Raw genomic sequence first — 18,699 nt, forward strand, 5'->3', positions numbered from 1 at the left:
TGCATGAACACCACAGGCTGCACACCCGCAGCGACACGCTTTATTTCACAGGAGACTTGGACAGTTCCTCCACCACATGCTTGGCGAGTTTCACCCGCTTGTGCCTCTTCCGCTTCCTCAGTCCTTCAGCGGCGGCAGGCTCCGGTTGCACTGCCAACCTCTTCTTGGGCTTCTTGCACGACAGCGGGTTGGGTCCGCTGGGCTTGCGACGCTTCTTCGGGGCGGGCGCGTCCTGAAGCAGGTTCTCCTTCCGCTTGAGCTGCTCGATGACCGCCAACTGGTGTGCGGGCGCTTGCGACTGCGCATGCAGCGCCTCCATGCCCTTCTTCTCGCTCTTCTCCGACGGCTTCTCCAGCGTGATGGCGTTGAAGAGGTAGAGCAGCGGCACCCCGACGAGGGCTCGCAGCCGCTCGCTCAGGTCGTGGTCCTGAGTGGCCACCATGTAGTGGTCCGGATTGCGCTTGCGGACCATGCTGTGGAAGCAGTTGGCCGCAGTGATCGGCTTCTTCTCGTGGCCGCAGCGACGCACGGGGAACTGCTTGATGACCAGGGTGGCGCCGAACAGCGTTGGGCCGAGGCTCTCCGTCTCGGTTATAGCGCAGACTGTCGTGCACAGCTTGACTTCATCGGCAAGGTACCTGGGCAGAAGGAACTGACTGTTTGCAGTTCTCAAACGGGGTACACGCGTGGCGCAAGATTTTGTTCCCCTGTGAGTACGCATCCAGCGCCATCTACCTGTTCGCTTAAAACACTTCTTGTAATCTCTTAGGCAACTTCAAGAAAAGCTTCACTGTTTACCTTCAATAGCCTTGGAGTAGAATACAGTAAAAGTTCGTTAATTCGAACTTGAAGTGGACCGTGAAATTGTTCGAATTAAGCAGAGTTCGAATTAGCAGGCGGGCACTAGAATGAATGGACATCGCGCCACACTGCACGGGCAGAAGACAAAGAAGCCACCTCTGGACTCGTTATCGCGAATGAGGTGCTACTACAAGTTTGTGGCAGGTGATTTAATAATGTTTCGTAACTAATAATGACATGCGCCGGAGCACTTGCGCCGCTGGCACGGCGCCCTCGGAAGAAGCAAAATAAGGTGTTGCAGGAGCGTAGCGTGCGCTCTACGTTGTTGTTTTTCTGTTTCGTTGTTTTGCAACTCTAGTAAATTTGGTTTGGATTTGCAACACATTGGAATCACTCTGGGCCGACTTCTCCTGCGAGTAGCGATGGAAAGCAGGGGATCCCAGTTCGAATTAACCGTTTTGGATACTGACGCGTTCAGATTATCAGGAGTTTTCCACCATTGAAATACACAGGGCTCTGCTGGGACCACGTCAGCTTGAATTAACCGAAAGTTCGAATTAACGCGCTTTTACTGTAGTAGGTTTTGGAGTGAACGCCCTGGGTTTGAACCCCAACAATGCCAATTTTTTTCCTAAGGAAAGCTCTCTACGCTCTACTGACGGCGTCAAAAGGCAGAAACACGCTGCAGGATGATTTCACAAAACACTGGTGATGATAAACAACGGCACATCAAGTGCCTTGAGAAAAAAAATGCTCCCCGTGGTCGGAATTTAACCTCAGTCCCTTATGTTATGAAGCCGACGCCTATCTGATTTCACCATTCTGACAAAAGGTCGAAGCCGTTTGGATTTTGGACTACGACTCGGGTTTTATGAGAGAAAGTTTCGCGTTTTACCCAAAGGGGCTTCAATTCTCTGTAAATTGTTCTTAGCTCACTTCTGAGCATTTTTTTTTTCGTGTACAAGGGTGCACTGGTATCATTTCGGCCGGCCCTAGAGGTGGTGCGCGCAATCAAAACCTTTAATTAACATTCTGCATCTCACCGAGGTTCCGGGCTTGTAACGGGATATCGCAAGAGAGATATCATGCATAGAGTTACAAATCATGAACCATATATATTGCACTCCGTGATCGTGGACGAACAGCGAAGCTTTTGAAAGCACGACGTAGAGGTGACCCAGAATTTTGGTGAAAGGCACGAGCAGATTTTGCTTCTCCTGAGCTCTGATGGCGGTCGTTCCTAAGAAAGCCACTAATTAGATACACGCGCACACTTTTCACTATGATACCACTGATCTTGACGACGGCGCCCACTGACAATTCCAATATACTAAAAACCAAAACGTCGTGTTTTGATCTTGAGAACGGTGCTATTATTAACTAATCTGCCCAATACGCATTCTGTTCAAGTGATCGAACACATAATCTTGAGGTCCGAATAAAGTTTTGAACGGCGTGCGACTTCGGCGGTGACCGCGTTCGAACAGAACACACAACGGGAGGTTCGTTTTCGTACTTGTCGCGCTTAAGAGACACGTGGATCTTTTGTTAGCAGATGTGAAAGTAACGAAAGCATAGCTTCATAAGCGTTGCTGAAAACGAAACTGCCGACGCGCTAAACTTACTTCGGCATCTGTTCCCGAATGTTGATTTTGTACTTGAGCGCCGCGGCGCAGAACGTGCCATCGACGAGGATTTGGAACGGAGCGCGGAATCCGAAGGCATTCTTGTAGAACGTGAGGTGCCTCTGAACCCGCTTGTAGCGATTTATCTTCATCGTGAGCTAGGTGATGACAAAAACATTAGCCCACAACGTAGTACACGATCACACGTGCCAGCAAACGTGGGTAAATAATCCGTGAGAATAGCGATTCCGTGGCACAGCCGGCACAGCGTTCACGTCTGAAGCGCGCTGACGATGCTGGCGGCCCCTTGTGTCAAAAATACAACGCCTGCTCAAAAAAAAAAAAGGGGGGGGGGGAGAGTTTTGTACTTACGCATCAGAGTTATCCAGTAACTGCGCACGCACAACATAGAGTTGTTGTTGTTGTGATATGTATTTATTAATCCTAATTACACTCCGTGTCTTGACCTTTGTCATCGCCGGAGGCGGCGGAGGGGGAGATGGGGGAAGGGAGTGTCCCGACTAAATGTGGTCCTGTACGGAGGCTTCTCGAACATATACGAGAAGAGAGCCCGCTTCTCGAACATATACGAGAAGAGAGTCCAGGACCATCTTCCTGTGTTCTGTAGACCCTTCGGGATGGATCTACTCCCGCAGCGTTTGTGGCCTGACTTGAGGAGGAATGAGCGCATGTGCTCGGTTTCTCTGGTCCTTCAAGGCAGGGAAGCTCCATAGCATATGGTCAAGGTCTGCGACTTGTTGGCTGTCAGGTGATTCGCAGAGTTTGCAGGTACCGTCGCCGGGGTGTAGACGAAAGCGGGCCATGATGCGCGGCGTTACGGCAGTGTTCGTCCGAATGCGTCGGAGTGTGACCGTTGCCCACCGGTTATAACCGGATGGGATAGGGTCATCCTCTTCGGGTAGACGAAGTCGAAGCGCTGCACATCGCTCAGCACAATAGCTTCCTCGTAGTCATACTCTACTCGTCAGGCAGCAGCTCTAAAGATGGAAGTGTCGACGCTTGGAGAGCGGGGAAGACGTTCGTCGGTCGCGACGGAGGTTTCTGACCATTATCGGGGTTTCTGACCATTATCCTTCCCCATTCTACTTCGTAACAAGAAAGCTTCAAGTTTAATCATCGTCATCGTTACACATAGGGCAAAACGATATTTCTGCCTCTCTACTGGAGAACTCAGGCTGACGCAGCTCTTTGACGCGACTAGTCGTGCTATCTTGGTTTTTTACAAGGCATTACACGGTTTGCGTTAGGTACCATGTAAAAAATATCTTACCCATTAAACAAACACAGGCTTTGCACATTTTTAACGCCTTTGCCGTCTATCAGTTCCAGCCTTTATTCTCACATAGGTGGTAAAATGGGGAGGAGAGGACGGGGGGCGTTTGTACCTTGGGCTGTAGGATGGTTAAATTACTTTGGCTCTCTATAAAATAACCACTACAAACGCGAGAGTTCCGCTTCAGATCACAGATTCCCATAACTCATAGAAACAGAAGCTGCAAAGCTCACACAGGACTGAGATGGTTTTCGGGAGACTAAACTAATCGCCTCCCAGATGGCAACCAGATCAGCAGCAGTGGAAGTTGTCTGGCGATCTAGTGTGACGATTGGGGTAACGGACATGCTTCTAATTACCACAGCCGCGGTGCACATCCACTCAGTCAAAGAGCCATCAGTGTATACGTGCACAGTTAATTCCCATGTATGTACAGTCACAAAACAAATAAACGCGACCACGGTAATATGCGTCATAACACAGAACTCGCGCGATTTCTGTCCGTGCATGTTAAATGGATGCGTGATTTCATTGAAATGAAAAATTTTTTGGATATGTGACTTTACAAATATACGAATAGGGCCTTATTATTGAACCTCCTTGAACAGTATTTGGCCTTAGGCGTGTTTTCGTTGATATTTTTGTATTCTCATTAGTTTGTCCATGTCTGCACATGTTAAAAACACTAGGGCCACTTGTTTGAGGGAACTGATGGCAAATAAAACTTTTTAATTCCCGGGATTGAAAGGCGGATATAGTACCACAGAGGATTCTCTGAAGCCAATGCTGTGGCGAAACCTGATGGAATAATATGTTGCTAGCGCAAAATACCTACCGAAAAACGACTTCTCGCAGAATATTGTGCGAAGAGTCGTCTGAGGTAGACTCGAGGGGGTTCGCACAAAAGGAGTGCATACCTCGGAAGAACACATGCCTCGGAAGAACACAGAGGTAGTTCATCGTGATAAGCCCAAGCATATTCTGGGGCAAACTTGAAAGCTGTCTAATGTGCATCGGGGAGAAGTTTACAAATTCAAAACGATTGGGAAGCTCTAACGAAGATCACAAAAAAAGAGTTCTGTGTAACTCCCTCATATGGTCTCTATCTCATTCGCGCCACGAAGCGAAGAACATGGACGAGCTAGCTAGGCTTGCATGTTTAGTCTTCAGAGTGGTGATGTGCTTCTCTGCCATTGTGTTCGCTATTCTGTGTTTTGCGCGGTGAACAAGGCTCAATGGAACGTACGAACGTGCCCGATGCCTCTCAGCCCCATTTTGAACAAAAAGAAGCGGAAGAATACGACTACTTAACAACTTATATCTTATTATAACGGCCCCCTGCTGTCAAGTTCGCCCGTTTAACAGGTACCTTCATATATCTCGTCTGGCTCTAGCAGCTCTGTGTGGGCACTGTAATGAAGCCAAGTCCGTCAACCCACTGCCTATTATTGTGCCGACGTTTTTTTCAGAGCACCGATATCTGCATGTCAGTGCCAGCTTACGGGATCCTTTTGATACGGGGTTCTGCCACCGGGATGCTTGCACTGCCCGTTTCGCCTCCATTAAAATTACCAATCGATCCTCATTTTAATAAGGGTTGTTTACTCTTTCGTTAAATTTCCAGTCATTTTAAAGCAAAGCTTTCTAGCTCTACCAGCCAATGGTTCTTTCGTGGCGTGCGGTTCAAGGAGCTTGTTACGGCGATGGTGGCGGAGGAAAGAGGGGGAGGGGGGTTAACTCACGGAGCACAGTGTAGATAGCGCGGCGAATGGTTACCCAGCGTTTCCCGCGCAGGTGCTGGCTCACAGCGGAGGGTGCACCGGCGTGACGATTTTGTCGTCTGCTTTAGTAAGCACGGTCGCTTTGGTGGTGGTGGAACAGACAATTTATTGGCCTTTACAAGAGGAGGGGGTAGGAGAAAGGAGGCCCGGACTGCGGCTCAGGGGAATCCGAGTGCTATGGACGCGGCCTCTGCTTTGGGCCTGGTTCTCATTCAGCGCCTGGGGAGGGGAAGGGCGCTTATAAGGCGACACATGAAACAAGAGTGAAGGGAGGCAGTGCGAGAGAAGACGCATTAGTTCGCGTGGCGCCCTCCTCCTCACCATTCGAAAGACGTTCCTCGCCGTTTGCTTCCGCCTACGCACGTTCGTTAGGGGCGCCACCCACGCGAATTCAAGGTAACGGCTGGGGAGGGGAGGGGGAGGGCGCTCTTTGAGGGCGCTCCAATAGGTTTGAGCAACCTTGATTGGAAAAAAGCAGAGCAAAAGGTTTCCCCCCAGACAGCAGTGGGCCCGGACGGAATACCAATGCAACTGATAAACCTACTTGGACCTAAAAGTAAGGATTCGTTTATGAGGGCAATAGATAAGGTGATAGAAACCAAACAAATACCAGAGGACTGGTTAGAAAGTAGGATGAATTTAATATATAAAGGCAGAGGAGACAAAGCCAGTATTGATTCATACAGACCACTCACAGTAACGTCAGTGGTGTATAGATTCGTAATGCAGGCGATAAAATCAGAAATTCAAGCATGGATGGAAGAAAATGAAATACTTGGGGAACTGCAGAATGGATTTAGACAAGACAGGCGACTGGATGACAATCTGTTCGTGATAACGCAGTGCATTGAAATTGCGAAAGCACAGAATAGACCACTATGGATTACGTTCTTGGACATTAAAGGGGCATATGACAACGTAAACAGAGAACGGCTGTGGAGGATGCTGAAACTCCAGGGATTAGATGACGAGTTAGTACAGTTCCTTATAGCAATCTATAAAGACAATAGAGTGCACCTTACTTGGGAAGGACAGAAATGCGCCCAGCAGGTCAACATCCATCGGGGACTGAAACAGGGATGCCCTTTGAGCCCAATACTGTTCATGCTTTACATGGCAGGGTTAGAAAAGAAAATGGAAGAAAGTCAAGTAGGGTTTAGCCTAACCCATATGCTGCAAGGCGAAGTGGTACAACAGCATATTCCTGGAATGTTATACGCAGACGACATTGTTCTTTTAGCTGATAACCAAACCGATATGCAGCGGCTAATAAATATTTGCGGCCAGGAAGCCACTGACCTCGGATTAAATTTCAGTGCAGAAAAATCAGGAATAATGGTTTGCAATGACGCTACCACCGACGTAGTGTCTATCCAGCAAGGCGAATTACCTAGAGTGAAAGAATATAAATATTTGGGAGTGTGGATAAACGAAGGGGATAACTACTTAAGTACTCACGAGGAGCAACTTAAGGTTAAGGGAAAGCGAAACGCAGCTATAATGAAGCATAGAGCTCTGTGGGGGTATAACAAATATGAAGTAGTAAGAGGAATGTGGAAAGGAGTAATGGTTCCGGGTCTCACGTTTGCGAATGCTGTACTCTGCTTAAAATCAGACGTTCTATCAGGCCTTGAAGTAAACCAGAGAACGGTAGGACGTTTGGCCTTAGGCGCGCATGGAAAAACAACTAACGAAGCAGTTCAGGGAGATATGGGCTGGGCGTCGTTTGAAGTTAGAGAAGCTCAGAGTAAAATATGCTTTGAGATGAGGTTGAGGGCAATGGATCAACGAAGGTGGGCAACTAAGGTTTTTAGGTACCTATACTTGAAAAGCGTGGACACGCAGTGGTTAAGAAAGACTAGAAGGCTAACGATGAAATACGGAAAGAACAGTGGGGAATCCAAAACAGCCAAGGTAACCAAAAAAGAGGCAAGGCAGATTGAAACGAATAAATGGAGGGAAAAAATGGAAGCTAAAACGTCGTTAGAGATGTACAGGGCTGAGAAGATGAACATCAGAAAGGAAAATTTCTACGATAATTCCCAGGGCAGTGCTTTGCTTTTTGAGGCTAGAGCAGGTTGCCTGCGAACTAAGAGTTTTGTGGGGAAGTATTCACAAAATGATGGGGTATGCGTGGTCTGCGGAAAAGAAACAGAAACTATGCGGCACATCGTGTTAGAATGTGAGGGTATCCATCCAAATCTACATGAAGGGAATATTGGGCTTTCAGAAGCCCTAGGATTTAAGGGTATCACAGAGGAAGTTACCTTCAAGGCTGTCGAGGGGACGAAAAGAAGATTAGAATGCTGGTGGACGAAAAGCAGAGAGGGGAATATTGCCTAGGACAGTTACCACCTGTAACAGGAAAAAAAAAGTATTTTGTGCCTAATAAGCTTTTTGTGCCTGCCCTAAGCAGCGCTAGTATTAAACCAAAAGTGTAAAACATATGTATATTAGTCCTTTTTGGTAAGATGACATGTCATCACCCCGATACAAAGGGGAAACCAATAGAAATCATCATCATCAACGAATCCCAGCTAACGTCTGGCAGAACCTCTGTTCAAAGTTTAATTCAAACTATAATTTAAAGCGGTTTCAAAGCATTTTTCGATTCATCCGCAAGAAAAAAAATTGATTCACTCTTTCCAGAGCCACGTGTGTGAATTCAAGTGACGCCGTACGGGAAATTGTTGTGGGTGTGGTTTAAAGCTTTGCTTTCCAACCACCTTCACAGCGTCGATTGGAGCCAATTTTTTTTTCTTGCGGATGAATCGAAAAATGCTTTGAAACCGCTTTAAATTATAGTTTGAATTAAACTTTGAACGTGTATTTATTAAACTTGTTATATTAAACTTATAATTAAATTAAACTGCATGACGGCGATCCTGGTGCTGTACCGGGTGAATGTTGCTGGGTATGGGGGAGACATAAATGGCCTTTTGAGCGTCTGCCCTGCATTAGGGTTTCAGAGGCGACCCAGGCGTATGATATGCTGGCGCCGCTGACTGCGCCATTGCCATCCTGGCAATAGAAGTTAAAGGCAACTGCCTGACATCAGCCTCCACGCTGAGGAAGGAGAAGCGGTCACTGTTGCTCTTGCTGTCGCCTCCACAACGGCTAACACTATCAAGGGCGACTATAAAAATCTTTCTGGAATTACGACATTGGCAGGATCTCCTATACAGCCCTACGCATATTACGCTCCGTCCAAGCCGTTCGTATGGGCAACGTACAAATAATTCGGACACCGGCCCACGCATCTCTCCCAGGCAATGAGCTAGCCCGTTAGGCGGCCAGAGGTTTCAGCTCTCGGGATTACGCTGCTGGCTGGGACCAGGGGGCTAGTAACAGCCTGGTGATCTACGGGGACATCCCTCAACACTATCGCATGGAGCGCCAGAAAGATCCCGCTGCGCCGCTGCGCATTCCACGCTCAACCGACGGCAATGGGTAGACTGGCGTCATCTACCGGCTAATGCATTCAACAGTCTTGCATTATTCAACAACATTTATCCCGACCTTTGCAATGATCAATGCAATGATCAATGCAGAGAGCCACACTCACTCACATGATTTGGGTTTGTGATGAATTCTACGAGCATGCTTACGAATTACCAGTGCGGACCAGTGGGAGACCTGTTTGCCTAGCTCCAACCCCGAAATACAAATTAAGCTTGTTTAATTGGACGAAGGTGCTGCTAGCGCCCAAGGGCTGCAGGCTGCCTTCTGAGGGGGAGGTATTCAGGAAGGCTCCTAATTTGCCTCAATAATGAACAGGACATAATTGTCGCAAGCACGCCAAGAAGGGAGAACGCGGACTAGTACGAAGCTGTGACCAGCATCGACATCAGAGGGACGGCTCTTGAAGGCAGTGCGTACGAGTGCTCCCCCATAGAACAGTCACAGGTGTCATTCGGAACATCCCGTTCGAGGACACTGCCCAAGAGATCCAAGACTACGTAGTACACAAGCACAATTCCACGGCGCTCGAAGCCAACTGGATCGGCAAAACGCGGTCCGTGGTCATCGCATTTGCGGGGACCAAAGTGCCAAACTACATACGCGATGGGGACCTGCTCATGGGGTGTACCCTACAGCGCAAGCAGATGTGTGCTACACGTGCGGGTGACTCAGTCCCAGAATGAACGTCTACCCCAACCCCCAGGACCGCATCTGCCGGGGCTGTGGCGCAGCCAACATGGACTCTGAACACTCGTGCCGGCCGAAATGCAGCCTGCGCGGCGGAAAGCACCTCACCGCCGACCGGGCCTGCACGGTGCTTCAAGACTCCGTATGGGGTGCGCCGCGTGCGGTGGGAACGCCAGAGAACCGAAGACGGCGACTCAAGTCTAGAGAGAAGAGGTCCTACAGGGCGATTCCGCCGTAGCACCTCGTCGCGGAGCCGATCGAGAACGCCGGCCCGCAAGGGTGACCACCAGAGCCGTCAACGTTCGAGATCCCGCTCCCGGGGCGGCCCCAAGAGGAACCGCCGCTGGGAGACGGTCAGGAGGGGGTGCAGCGGCAAGCAAGGCTCCAGCGGAAGACGCCAGAGGTCCCGGTCCCGGTCCCGAGCACCGAGGTCGAGGTCCCGAGCCCGTTCCAGTCAGCGGCAACGAGGAAAGAACACCGACAAAAAGGTGGACTGGGCAGACGGGTCTCCCGTCGCTCACAAAGTTCCCTCCCCTTACCCCTTCCTCCTCCCATCCTCCCGGTTAGAGCCCTGCAGCCAAGTCAGGTGACAGCGAATGCATAAAGCTGAAGAAAATAATCGAACGGCGACATGCCCAAGCCAAGGAGCAGAACCCACAAATGCGCGCTCTCATGAACAAGATCGAGGCGCTGATGTTCGGTAGGTCCGGCCGCAGCGAGGTATCGGACGGCGCGAGCAAGAAGCGCAAAGTACCGCGGCAAGACCCGCCATCCGTCCGCCTAGAGCGGGTGGAGACGGGTAACGCCGAGCACGCGAGTAACCAAGAAGCCATGGACGCGGAAAGCAACGCAGAGCGCGCAGCGAAGGCCAGCGTGTCGCAGCAACCACAGAAATAACAAGCCTCGCAGGGCAGCGAGACAATTAAGCAAAAACTAAGAGGGCTTTCGGCAAATGCAAGAGTCGGTGGAGGCGCTGTCGGTCCGACACGCGCGCCTGGTGCGCCTGGCGGCCAAGGTTTCCCCTCTCTCCCAACCGAGCATGAGCAAGACAGCCGCGCTCCGCCAGGAGCGGGCAAATCGAGTCAAGGAATCCATCGCGAAGGGGCGAGGACACGTGCAATCGGCAAACGTGCAATCGGCAAACCACGATGGCTCAGAAACCGAGCAAGAATAGGAATAGGGCTCCTCGGGTAGAGGACAGCCTAGTCATTTACCAAGGGAACTGCAGGGGTATCAGGCAAAACGACGCCGAACTTTTTATAGGCATCCAAGGGCCCGATCAGAAGCCAGACGTGGTGGCGCCGCAGGAGACGGACGGACGACCCCGACTGCCGGGATACGTTATATACACGGACCCGATGGAGAAGGGCACGATGATCCTGGTACGCAACAACATCGCGGCCACGCAGCACGTAACGCCACAGCACGGCTGCGAGCACACGCCGATCGAAATTCACATGCGGACAAGTTGCAACGTGAAAAATCTATTGCGTACTGCAGACCGTCGCAGCGCCAGTACGACTTTGACAAAACGGTGGAACAGGCGAAGAGCTTGGCGGGGAACAGGTCGCTCCTGATCCTCCGCAACTTCAACGACCTCCCCCCCCTCTCGCTATGGGGATACAAGTACGAATCCAAATGAGAGAAAGCTCTAGCCAGAAGCATGTAAGAGGCAGAATTCGAGTGTTACTGAACGAGTCTGGGGTGTCCACGAGAAGAGGGAACAACGCCGACCGTGACACGACGCCCGATCTCACGTGCCTGAAGGGTAACCTGAACGCGACGTGGCGGGACGAAGGCACGGACCTCGGATGCGACTACACCATCATCGGCATAGAAATCAAGGGACCGCGGTTCCGTGCTGCGCTCGGCAGAACCCGAATCACGGACTGGGTCAAGCTCTGCAAGTACACAGAAGAGGAACCCCTCGACGAGGAAAACGAAGGGGAGCCCAAACAAGACAAGCAGTCGTACACGGAATGGGCGCGTGATCAGAAGACGGCACTCGCCAAATTTACACGAGAGGTCACAATGACGGTGCCGATGCCCTTCGTCGACGCAAGGCTGGCCCACGTGTTGGAGGCTCGGCACTCGCTCACGAGGCAGTGGAAGCGCCAGCGGAGAGAGAGAGAGAGAATAAACTTTATTTAATGAGACGAGTCAAGCGGGCGGTTTCCTCAGTTCAGGACCCCGTTGGAGCGTCCAGCCGCCTCAGCTCGGTGGATCAGCCGAAGCTGCTCTTCGAGGCTAGAGCTGGCCAGCACTTCCTCCCACTGCTCAATCGAGGGATTAGATATCGGGGAAAGTGAGGGGTTAAGCTGGCACTCCCACACCATGTGATACAAGGTGCAGGGCGCGTTGCAGAATTGGCACTGTGGGTAGTATATTGTTGGCCAGAATAAGTGGAGTTTGGTCGGGTGGGGGAACGTGTTGGTTTGGAGGAGACGCCAGGAGCGCTCCTCTGCCTTGCTGAGGGAGTGGTGGCCAGCGGGTAGCAGAAGTCTGGTGAGCCTGTAGAATTGGGTCACCTCCTGGTATGACGTTACAGGGATCGCTGTCTCAAGCCAACTTTCTCGCGGCGCTCGGTTGGTCAGACCTCGAGCAGTCTCATGAGCAAAGACATTACCGCAGAGGGAAGCGTGAGCTGGTGTCCAGACAATCGACACCCTTTTCCTCGGAGGGTTCTGGCCGAGGATCTTCATGCCAGCGGAGAAACCAGTTATCTCGGCGAATCGAAGTTTTCAACAGAGAGATTGTAGAGTACGCCACCAAGCTCAGCAGAGAGAACTGGTTGAGTAGGTGCGTCGGACGGCAGGGCAAGCTGTGTACGCGCAAGACCTGGGGCCTTCTGAGGCACCTGATCGACCCGCTGGGCAGCAAGACGGCAACGCATCGCAACCTCACTAAGGTTCTGAATACCTACGACGGAGACGTCCGCAAGCTCGTCGCAGACCTGACGGTGCGTTATACCTCAAGACCGATCGGGGTAAGTTCCAGAACCCCGTGACGTACAACGGCCCGGCGGGCGACAAACTCGACGAGCCGTTCACGCTGGCGGAACTCTGGAATGCCATCGATGAGAGCAACAGACGCAGTGCTTCTGGTGGAGACGCGATCACTTACAGGTTGCTCGGTAATATGAGCGACGGGGTGGCAAGAGGCTCCTGCGCCACATCAACAGCACCTGGGAGACCTCGCTGCTGCCCATGGAATGGAAAGAGGCGCAAGTGCAGTTGATCCCCAAGCCGGGCAAAGCCCTCACGATCGAGAACATGCGACCCATCCCCCTCACGTCGTACGTGGGGAAGGTAATGGAGCGCATGGTGTTCCTAAGACTCCAAACCTAACGAGAAGAGACCAACCAAATACCGAAAAGATGTATGGCTTCCGGCAGCACCTCGGCTCGCACGACGACCTGGTGCAAGTGCAAGAGCTCGTGATCAAGAAAGCCACTCGGAGTTTGCCACGCGCTATACAGGCCCTCGACTTGAAGGGGGCATTTAACAACATGTCCCGCGCGAGCGTCCTCGGTAAGCTCAAGAAGATGGGATGTGCCAAACGCACGTTTGGCTACGTCAAGGATTTCCTGAGAAAGCGAGAAAGCGCACGGCGGTCATACAGATTGGAGGAGAGAAGTTGGACCCGATTGAAGTGGGAGACTGCAGCACCTCGCAGGGTTCCGTCTTGCCGGCCCTGCTATTCAACTGGCCCTCCTCCCGCTACCAAATCTACTCAAACAGCTCAACGCCATACACCACGCGTTCTATGCCGACGACATCACGGTGTGGACGAATCGCGCGGGGTCAGAAGCCTGGATGGAGGAGGTCCTGCAGACGGTGGCAACGACGGCCCACGAATACGCCAAGACCTGCGGGTTGTGCTGCGCACCCAAAAAGTCGGAGCTCCTCATCGTGCAGCCAGAAGGCGCAAGAATGATACCGAGCCGAACGTGGTCGTTACCATCGACGGCGTAGACATCAAGCCCACGCAGCAGCTGCGCATCCTCGGTCTGTTGCTGCAGCGGCCATCGCTAAGATCAAGACGGCCTCCGAACACATCATCGGAATGATCCGACACGTTGCGAATCCAAGAAGAGGACTTTAAGAAGACGACGCCTTTCGCCTGGTCAGGGCGTTCATCGTGTCTTGCATCACCTACTCGGCCCCGTATCTCCTGCTAACGAAGGCGAACAGGAATACGTTAACACGATCGTAAGGCAAGCCACCAAGACAGCTATGGGCCTGCTCCCGTTCTCATCTACGCAGAAGCTGCTGGACATGGGCTGCTGGGCAGAAGCTGCTGGACACAACACGGTAGACGAGCTCATAGAGGCTCATAGGCCTAACCACACAGTGCGACTGAATCACACGGAGCACGGCTAAGCCGTCATCTGGAAGATCGGCTGGCCCATCGAACCGAAGACACCCAAGTAACCTCTACCTCCGCCGTGGAGGGATGCAATCAAGACGAAGCCCCTGCCGTGCAACATGCAGGCTGGCAGAAACGACGAGAGGCGCACCGCGTGGGCGCAGGCACTCGCCCGGTACCTGGAAGCAGACCCCCGGGTCCTCTACGCGGACGCCTCACTTCCCCAGCACAGCAGCAAAGCAGTGGCCGCCGTCACAACCATCGACAAGCTGGTGACCAGCGCGTTGGTACGGAAGATGGACCCTAGCCAAGCAAAAGAGGTGGCCATCGCTTTCACCCTCACGCACGGGGACGTGCGGACGATCGTCACAGGCTCCAAGACGGCTTGCGGCAACTAACTCAAGGGGATCGTCTCCCACGCGGCCCTAGCAATTATCACAAAGCGCAGCCCACCGGGACGAGACGTAGAGCTCGTGTGGGTTGCGGCACACTCGACAGCGGAAGGCGACGTTCTGGCCGAACACTACGCCCGCGAACTAGCGGGCCGGCCCGAGGACGAGTCGGAGCTACTGCACTCAGTTACGAGCTACCGGGAGATTACCCGGCTGTGCAGGAGCGCCAGGTGCAGGCTTCCTGGGCCGCACCGGCAACTCGAACGCAAACAACAGACGATCGTGCGCCTCACACAAGCGGCGTCACGGGGCGCACCCACCTTATTGAACAAGATGTCCCCGGCTGAACACGGCCCTATCTGCCCGTTCTGCAAAAAGACTGAAGGCACTCTGCCACACATACTGGCGGAGAGAGACAGACAGAGAGAGGGAGAGAGAGAGAGAGAGAGAGAGAGAGAGAGAGATCTTTAATAAAATCTGGCAATGTTAGCTGGGCTAAAATGCCTAACTTGCTACGCCAGTTGATAACGTGATGAAGATGATGGCGATGATCAAGAACTTGATGCGCACAGAAACGGCGAGTTATTCACAGTGACTGGTCGAGACCTGTGAGTTGCAGGTACTCTAGCCTAGTTTTAGTAGCCCGTAAAGCACGTTTGGGACAAGCCCATGGTCCTAAAAAGTCCTTTAGCTGCATGTCCACGGAAAGCGGTAGTCCCAAAGCCACTGCGAGGGACAACCTTTGAGCACTGAATCGAGCACATTCACAGAACAGGTGCTGCAGGGTTTCTCGCACATCACAGTGTGGGCAGAGGGGCGACGTAGCTTGTTTCATCTTAAAGGGGAAGTTGAGCGTGTATGCGACATTCAACCGCATGCGATGTAGAATTGCTTCTACCCGCTTGGAGAGTCCTGGTGGCATTTTAAATTTGCAGTTGGTATCTATGGAAAATAGCGGCGCGTAATGACGTGATACGTCATCCCAGGCTGCACGCTGCATGTTCCATGTCACGCTGGATGCAAGGACAGAGACATCTTTCCTGGAGAATGGTATAGCTATTGCCGATGCACGATGCTTATGCGCAACGGATGCAGCGATGTCCACCTTCACATTGTCAGTTATCCCACAATGGGCTAGAATCCACTGAACTGCAATGTGATGGTGCGCTTGTAGAGCTTGGAGATGTAAATCGTGTATGTCAGACACAAGCTGGTCTTTTGGAAAAGACGCGAGACATTGAAGGGCAGCCCTTGAGTCTGTGAAGATAGCCCACTCTGGTGCGGGTTTGGTAGTCGTAGTTGACGTTTTGTGACTGAGCATGGCACTGATGGTAGTTCGTGATGACGGTATCCACACCCCGATAGTGGATGATGTTGGTGACACCGACCAATAGGAGTGCACTGAGCTCAAGAATCCCCTACCTTCCCTACCATTCCCCCTTCTCGTCCTACCCGAGCGATGGGAGATTTTGATGTCCAACCCCGACCTGTCGACGCAGCAAGAGCTTGCGTCCAGGGGGCAAGAGCTGTTGGACTCATATGGGACTCGTGAATAGGGTTCCACCCCGTCTTACACCTGCGAGCGTCACTTGAAATGGGCTCAGTAAAAGTTGTTCCTCCCACTTCCCCTTCTTCCTTTCACCCAGTTTAGGGCGAAATAAAGTTATTATTATGGTCGCAAGAAACTTCGTTTTCTTACCACTAAGGATTATGTACTACTATGATAAGTTATGCACCATATCCTAGGGAACCACAAGAATGACGACGAAGGGGTAGAAGAAGAAGAAGAAGAAGCCGAGTGAACTACTGACCGTGCCGTAGCTTGCCCGTCCGCTGCAGAAACACGAACCACTTTGCTGCCATGCACTCCCCTTCGAGACTGTCGGTTCCCATCTCCCCGAAGAGCCACGGCGTCGACGCAGAGCACGAATTGGACCAGGTTCGATTCAACAAGGCCCTTGCTGAAAACGTTGGCCGCTTCGACACAGCCGCCATGTGGCACCGTAACCGCATTACGTGCAGCCTGGCGGGGTTATGCTGTGGAACAACGCTCGTCATAGTGCTGGTCTTCGTAGCTTTCGAAGTGTTCTTCTACGATGACGAGGAAATTACCTACACGACCATGCAGCGTGACTACGACACCACCGTATCTCCAAACCAAACCAGCGCACGAGCCCGAAATATCGGGGACGGAAACGACGATGGGGCCTTCAAACATCTCGACAGAAGCAGCGACGACCTTGAAGAAGCCGCACCCCTCTGCGGTGAGTCGTGCAGCGCAACCGTGTCGTTCGTGTTGTCTCAGCGTAATTTCAGTTACGACCCCTGCCGGAACCTATATGACCACGTGTGCTCCAGGTGGCAGTTGACGTACCGTGATTTGGCCGCAATCCGAGGGGGTAGATATTCCACGGACGATATTGTTCGAGACAAGTACGCCGACATTCTGGGACTCTTGATTACAAACAGTGAGCAGGCTCCGTCTGTCCCATTAGAAGCGCGTCGCTTTTTTGTCGACTGCGTTGATGGAGAGCTGACTAACGCTCACGGGGTTGAAGACATAGTCGGGAGCATTGGGACCGTAAATTTGACCGACGGTTCAGAGGAGGCGCTAATAGAGACGATCGTACGAATGGCCCGCGTTGGTGTGTCACCGTTCTTTGACGTCTACGTCAACGCGCACAACGAAAGCTTTGTAGTGGAGCTAAAGAAGCCACAATTTTCTCAAAACTATAGTTTTGAGGCCTTAAAAAGTGAGTTGTCATTATCTGTTTCCCAGTCCTTTTTTGACAAGGATAAGGCATCTGTACTGGCGGGAGGAAAGGATAAACATCCCTTTCGAGCTTTTGAGCGTCTTCTCTGTCGGGAAGTCTTTGAGGGCACCCGCACCACTGCCAACTGCCATTTAAGCCCAAACTCTACCATAAAACCAGCCTGGAATTATTCCTGGTATTCTACAGAGGGACTCAAGATTCTGTCACAGACTGCTCGTTCGCTGCTTCAGCCGCTCATTGCTACCGGCACCGACTTCGAGGAAAGTGACTACGTTCTTCCGAGCACCCAAGCTGGCGGGCACGTTCGCAAAAGGAGCGCCTGTTTGTACATCATGGACTACTGCAATCCATCCTGGCTTGTAAACATCTCACTTCCAAAACGTTTTCAAGTCCACATCCAAGAAACTCTGAAAAGCCTTAAGGAACAGATTGCCAAAGAACTCCGCTCTGTCACAAATGTGTCAATTGTGGTTCGTTCCGAGCTTCTTACAACCACCCCAGAGGATTTATACAGCTCGAACATGCAGGCCAAGTCTGATTTTGGGACCAAGGATTCGCCGCTAAGAGCGTGCCTGCTACGTTCAGTGTGGAACCAATGGCTACGAACACCTGCCCGGCGTGCTTCTGCGCTCGCCACTTCACCCAAGTTCTCGGAATCGTCTTACACTCTAGACGTACCCCCGGCTGCCTTGAACTGGTCGTCGCTCGATGACCCTTTGCTGCGATACCTGGAACTGGCGAGAACGGGCACCATCGTTGCGAGGAATCTGTTTGTAGGGGGACTTTCGGCGCAGCTCAGGACATCTCGCTTTGGCAGGTGTCTAACCTCGCTCGCCGATGATCTCAGTCAGTTCCACCGGAGTCGGAGCCACGACGCTGGTAGACTAGACACGGAAGAGGTGGCTGCGTTCTATTTCTCCCTCGCTGCGTTCAGAGCGCACATCAAGGGAAAGTTTGCTTTTGGAAACAGTTCAAGCGCGATAGAAGATGCAGTGTTTCTGTTTTACTATGCTCTTAATAACTGCGAAACCGTTCGTCCTGCCAGCACCGACCCTCCAGAAGTACCGAGCTTACGTCGACGTCGAGTGGAGTCAGTTGGCCGCGTCTTCGCCAGTACTTTGCTGGAAGAGTGCAGTGGCCTACCAAACCTGTGGTCAAACTGCGAAACCATTCGGGATAATATTAAATAAGAACTAGTGATAACTTCGAGTAACTCTTGCCGCTCGAATCACAAAGTGCCTTTTTTAATCTGTAATTTGAAGAAATTGTGCCCCGGTGGGTGTATTCTTTTCTCCGCATTTTAAGCCAAAGAAGTGAGGCGAACTCTCCAGAAAGATACTAGCCTTGGTTGCTTTGAAAGATATTGGCAGAGCCGAGTTCAGTTATCGTTGGCAACTTGCCGCTGATGTTCGTTAATATATTTGTATTGTACGTGTCTTTGTGTACAATAAAATGTAGTGCCGTTTCCCAGTACACCCATTCAATTGAGGGAGCTACTCCACCCTCTTTCACAGG

At 51.7% G+C, this 18,699-nt stretch overlaps 1 protein-coding gene across 1 annotated transcript; it reads right to left on the minus strand.

Moving 5' to 3' along the window:
- Window positions 1-2,685, minus strand: LOC144149571 (rRNA-processing protein UTP23 homolog). The gene is made up of 2 exons (XM_077681206.1): window positions 2,427-2,685; window positions 1-638 (listed from the first exon to the last, which is right to left on the minus strand). Exons 1-2 carry the CDS (start codon window positions 2,576-2,578, stop codon window positions 41-43), a joined length of 750 nt encoding a protein of 249 aa, XP_077537332.1. The 5' UTR covers window positions 2,579-2,685; the 3' UTR covers window positions 1-40.
- Window positions 2,686-18,699: the final 16,014 nt, after the last annotated feature.

Source organism: Haemaphysalis longicornis, unplaced genomic scaffold (genome assembly GCF_048455015.1).
Source record: "Haemaphysalis longicornis isolate Haplotype H1 unplaced genomic scaffold, Haemaphysalis longicornis Haplotype H1 scaffold_8, whole genome shotgun sequence".
Classification (NCBI taxonomy): domain Eukaryota; kingdom Metazoa; phylum Arthropoda; class Arachnida; order Ixodida; family Ixodidae; genus Haemaphysalis; species Haemaphysalis longicornis.

Coding starts and splice junctions, on each gene's coding strand:
- LOC144149571 (XM_077681206.1), bottom strand. CDS start 2,578: ATGAAGATAAATCGCTACAAGCGGGTTCAGAGGCACCTCACGTTCTAC. Junction 639..2,426: donor ATTCGGGAACAGATGCCGAA/GTAAGTTTAGCG, acceptor CCTTCTGCCCAG/GTACCTTGCCGATGAAGTCA.